The sequence below is a fragment of the Gossypium arboreum genome, chromosome 3, assembly GCF_025698485.1.
Source record: "Gossypium arboreum isolate Shixiya-1 chromosome 3, ASM2569848v2, whole genome shotgun sequence".
NCBI classification, from domain to species: Eukaryota; Viridiplantae; Streptophyta; class Magnoliopsida; order Malvales; family Malvaceae; genus Gossypium; species Gossypium arboreum.
This window is the reverse complement of record NC_069072.1, coordinates 137,052,195-137,055,868: the sequence shown is the minus strand read 5'-3', so window position 1 is coordinate 137,055,868 and position 3,674 is coordinate 137,052,195. Positions and strand designations below refer to the sequence as shown.

Below are 3,674 nucleotides of genomic sequence, written 5' to 3'. Positions count from 1 at the left end.
AAAGAAACAAACAGCGTTATTAAAATTTAAGAAGATTATTTCTTCTTTTTTTTTTAATATGTCGGATTCAAAATGATTCATGTTTACAATTTGACCCACACCATATTTGAATTAGAATTTAACACTCAAGCTAATGGCAATTCTGATAGAAAACCTAATTATATTATGCTAATACTTTAATGACTAAATTAGAATGTTTTAAAATATACTAATCAATTTAGAATATAGAACAGGAGATGTTTGCTAGATTTAACCCTACTAATTTGGCATCCAAAAGACCTCAAGTTTATGAAAATTTCATTATATATATATATATATATATATATATATATATATATATATATATTATCATGTAATTTGAGAAATCTATCAAATATTGGTGCATACACACAAAAGTTTCACAAACACAAATGTATCTCAATGATTGGCATGATCCAATCCGATACAAATAATAAAAAGATTATGATAAAAAAAAACATACATTCAAACAATGAGTGGTCCAGGTTGAGATTGGGCAGCCATGGCCATCTCGAATTGCCTCAAAGAAATAGAAGGGAAAGCAATGAAGTTATGGTCAAGTGAACTGAAATCTTGCCAACCCTTAAAAGGGTTGTTGTTGGTTGTGGTGGTGCCATCCAATCCTATGTGTGTAACATGTTTCACATCTGTCGGATACCCAATTTCCATCTCGGTTGTCACTTCCTCTATGTCTTTGTAAACTGTGCAACCCCCAATGGGTGCTTGCTTCCATTAGTAATTTTGAAGGAAATTATATATGGTATGAACACAATGTGTTAATTTCAACCAAGAGTATTTGCATATGGCGTATTAATCCATGTAAAATTGGGATTTTCGAAATTAGAATTAACTGCAAAATTGACTCTCAAACTATATTATTTTTCCTATTTAAGTACTTAAAGTTTGTTTTGTTAAAAGTGATACATAAGCTATTGATTTCATCTCATTTTACAAAAAAAAAAAAGTGTAGAACGTCCGATAAAAACTTACCATATATCATGTTCTTATTAGTTAATATCTTGTTTTGAGGTAAATGAGAAGAAATTAATAGTTTAGGTGTCACTTTAACCCTAAAAGAAAAACTTCAAGTATCTAAGTAGGAAAAACAGAATAGACTGAATTTTGCATTTAAGCCAAAAAATTAAAATCAAATTAATGACACTAGCAATGAACTTTTGTTAAATTTCAATATTGTTTCATTTTAGTATTCAATAAATATTCAAATTCTAATCCAGGTCAAATAATAACAGTGCTATCAATTAAATTTAATTTTTAAATCGGATATATAGAATGAATCCTGAAATTAAAAACATATCAACTAAATTTTTCTAAAAAAGTACAAGGACTGAAAGCAAAAATAGACCATAAAGAATCACCTAAAATATATAAAGAAAAAACTTTTAAAAATAAGCATTCACCATGCGATACCAAATACTCACATCTGGTATGTTTGAAGAAATGGGATCAATCAAATTTTGAGATTTTATATATATATATAGTGAAATTATCAAAAGAAGAACATCCAAGCAAAGGAAAAAAAAGACATTAATCATCAAACTTACCAAATAACTGAGAGAAGCTTCTTACAGTAATTCGAATCAATCTATGTATCCCATTCGATATGTTGGGCTTTGAAAGAGCCAACCGACCAAATGAATTCTTTGTTCTTCCCTTTGATGAACACTCTTCTCCTACAACTTGTTTACGTTAATTCAAAACACACATATATATATATCAGACAAAACCCTAAACCTGAGCAGAAAAAAAGATCAGACAGAAACGGAGAGACATGATCATACTTATTAGATTTTGACAGTTCGGTTCTGGTTTTTGTTTCCTTGGAGGACTTTTGCCAACTGCAACACTTGCCTGAGAAGAACAACCAGTTGTGAAAGGAAGAACAAGCCTTTCCATTCTCTCTTTCATGTTTTTTTTTTCCTTCCTTTAGAAAAAACAATCGATTTATCACTTTTTTGGGGGGTTGGTAATTGATTTGTCACCAATATGAATGAATGAGAAGAAGCAAATGGAAATGGAAATGTTGGGTCAGTTTATATTTTGGTTAGGCCTTGGCTTTATCATCAAGATAGAATGATTTTAGCATTTGAAAAATGAGAACATGGGCAATGATTTTATATATGGTTGGGAGATCGTAGCCATTTCATAAGTTGGGTTAGAAATTAAAAAATTATGTCTGACTTAAAATTTATTAAATTGATTGTCGAATACGTTGTTCTCTGTGAATACAAATTGGACTAGAACGGGGAAAAGTTGTCAAGTTCTAGAATCAAAATGTACTCAAAAAAGAGTTCAAGACTAAATTTAAGAAGTTATAAAATTCAGGGACTAAATATTAATTTATCACTACCTTTTATGTTCAAATAAGTTAAATAAGCACTTGTCATCACATGGGGAGAGAGTGGGTAGGGTTGGGGTTTGGTAGATAGTTAGTTAAACAGTGCAACTCAACCTAATTTTCTTTTTTGCTGATTAAGTCTACTAGAAACACTTGTATTCATTATAATTCCTCTAAATATATTGGTGGGCTCAAGAAAAAGTATTTCTTGTTCTTCTCTTGTATTTGAAGCCACTATTAATTGATTATTTTCATGCAATCAATTCATCCATTCTCCCTTTTTTGTTTTTTTTTTCTTTGTTATACATATATATACATTCATCATCAAGCTTGAAAATGGACTAACGTAATAGGCATAATAGCATCAATCATAGAGTGAATCTCAAGTGACTTCACCATCAAATTCAATGATAGTCTCAAGTATTCCTTAGTTTCAAAAAAGGAATTTTTGTCTAAAAGAGTACTTGAATGTTGTTAGATAGCTAACTATAACCCCAAATTTAATTAAGGAATGATTGCTTGGATCAACATTAACATTTTCTTTTTATTATTTAAGTGTTAGTGAATTACTTGACTTTTCATCGTTGTTCAAAAATTAAATTTTTTTTATATTCGAGTCTAGTCGATCTACAAATGATTCTAATTATAATGTTATTTCATGAATTATGTAAATATATTAATTGACATAACAAGTTAATCATAATTTTAAAGCCTTAATTTTACTATTTCAATTAAAATTTTATTTATTTTATATAAAATTTTCATAATTTTTTGAGTGTTGTTAATATATTTTGAAAACAAATTTAGATATATTACTGAAAATCAATTTATTTTCCATAAAAGGTTTGGAGCATTATTAGTATAGGTCTAGATTTATATGGTGGCCCGAATATGAATTGGGCTTAATTGAAACCAAGAAAAGCTTGATCTAGTAGTTAAAAGTGATTAAACCATTTTTTTCAAAGTTTAGGTACTGGGATCAATCAAAAATAGTTTAGGTACTTAACTCAAACAAACCCAATAGTTTAAGTACTTTCTATTGAATTAAGCCTTTTTGATACTATACCATTGAAATTTTTCATTTTACTCCGAATGAAAAAACTCAACAATTAATGTTTTAAACGTTTTCATAATCATTTTAATTTTTATATAAAATTTTAAATAAAATATTGTTACATAAGATAAGGTAGATAGCTACTTTTTGAAAATGTTGAATGTTTAATGTTCTAAATGTATGCGTGATAATCATTTTGACTTTTACGTAATTTTATAATAAATATTTTTTTTCAAAATGAGATAT

The 3,674-nt window shown here is 28.1% G+C and overlaps 1 protein-coding gene across 2 annotated transcripts; it reads right to left on the bottom strand.

Moving 5' to 3' along the window:
* Window positions 1-367: 367 nt before the first annotated feature.
* On the bottom strand, window positions 368-2,068 carry LOC108475720 (CRIB domain-containing protein RIC4-like). Of its 2 annotated transcripts, none has more exons than XM_017777704.2 (3): window positions 1,818-2,068; window positions 1,581-1,715; window positions 368-719 (listed from the first exon to the last, which is right to left on the bottom strand). In XM_017777704.2, exons 1-3 carry the CDS (start codon window positions 1,942-1,944, stop codon window positions 484-486), a joined length of 498 nt encoding a protein of 165 aa, XP_017633193.1. In that variant the 5' UTR covers window positions 1,945-2,068; the 3' UTR covers window positions 368-483. The 2 variants fall into 2 exon arrangements, with proteins under 2 accessions (XP_017633193.1, XP_017633194.1); XM_017777705.2 differs by having other exon boundaries at window positions 1,581-1,709; window positions 1,818-2,065.
* Between the last annotated feature and the right edge of the window lie 1,606 nt (window positions 2,069-3,674).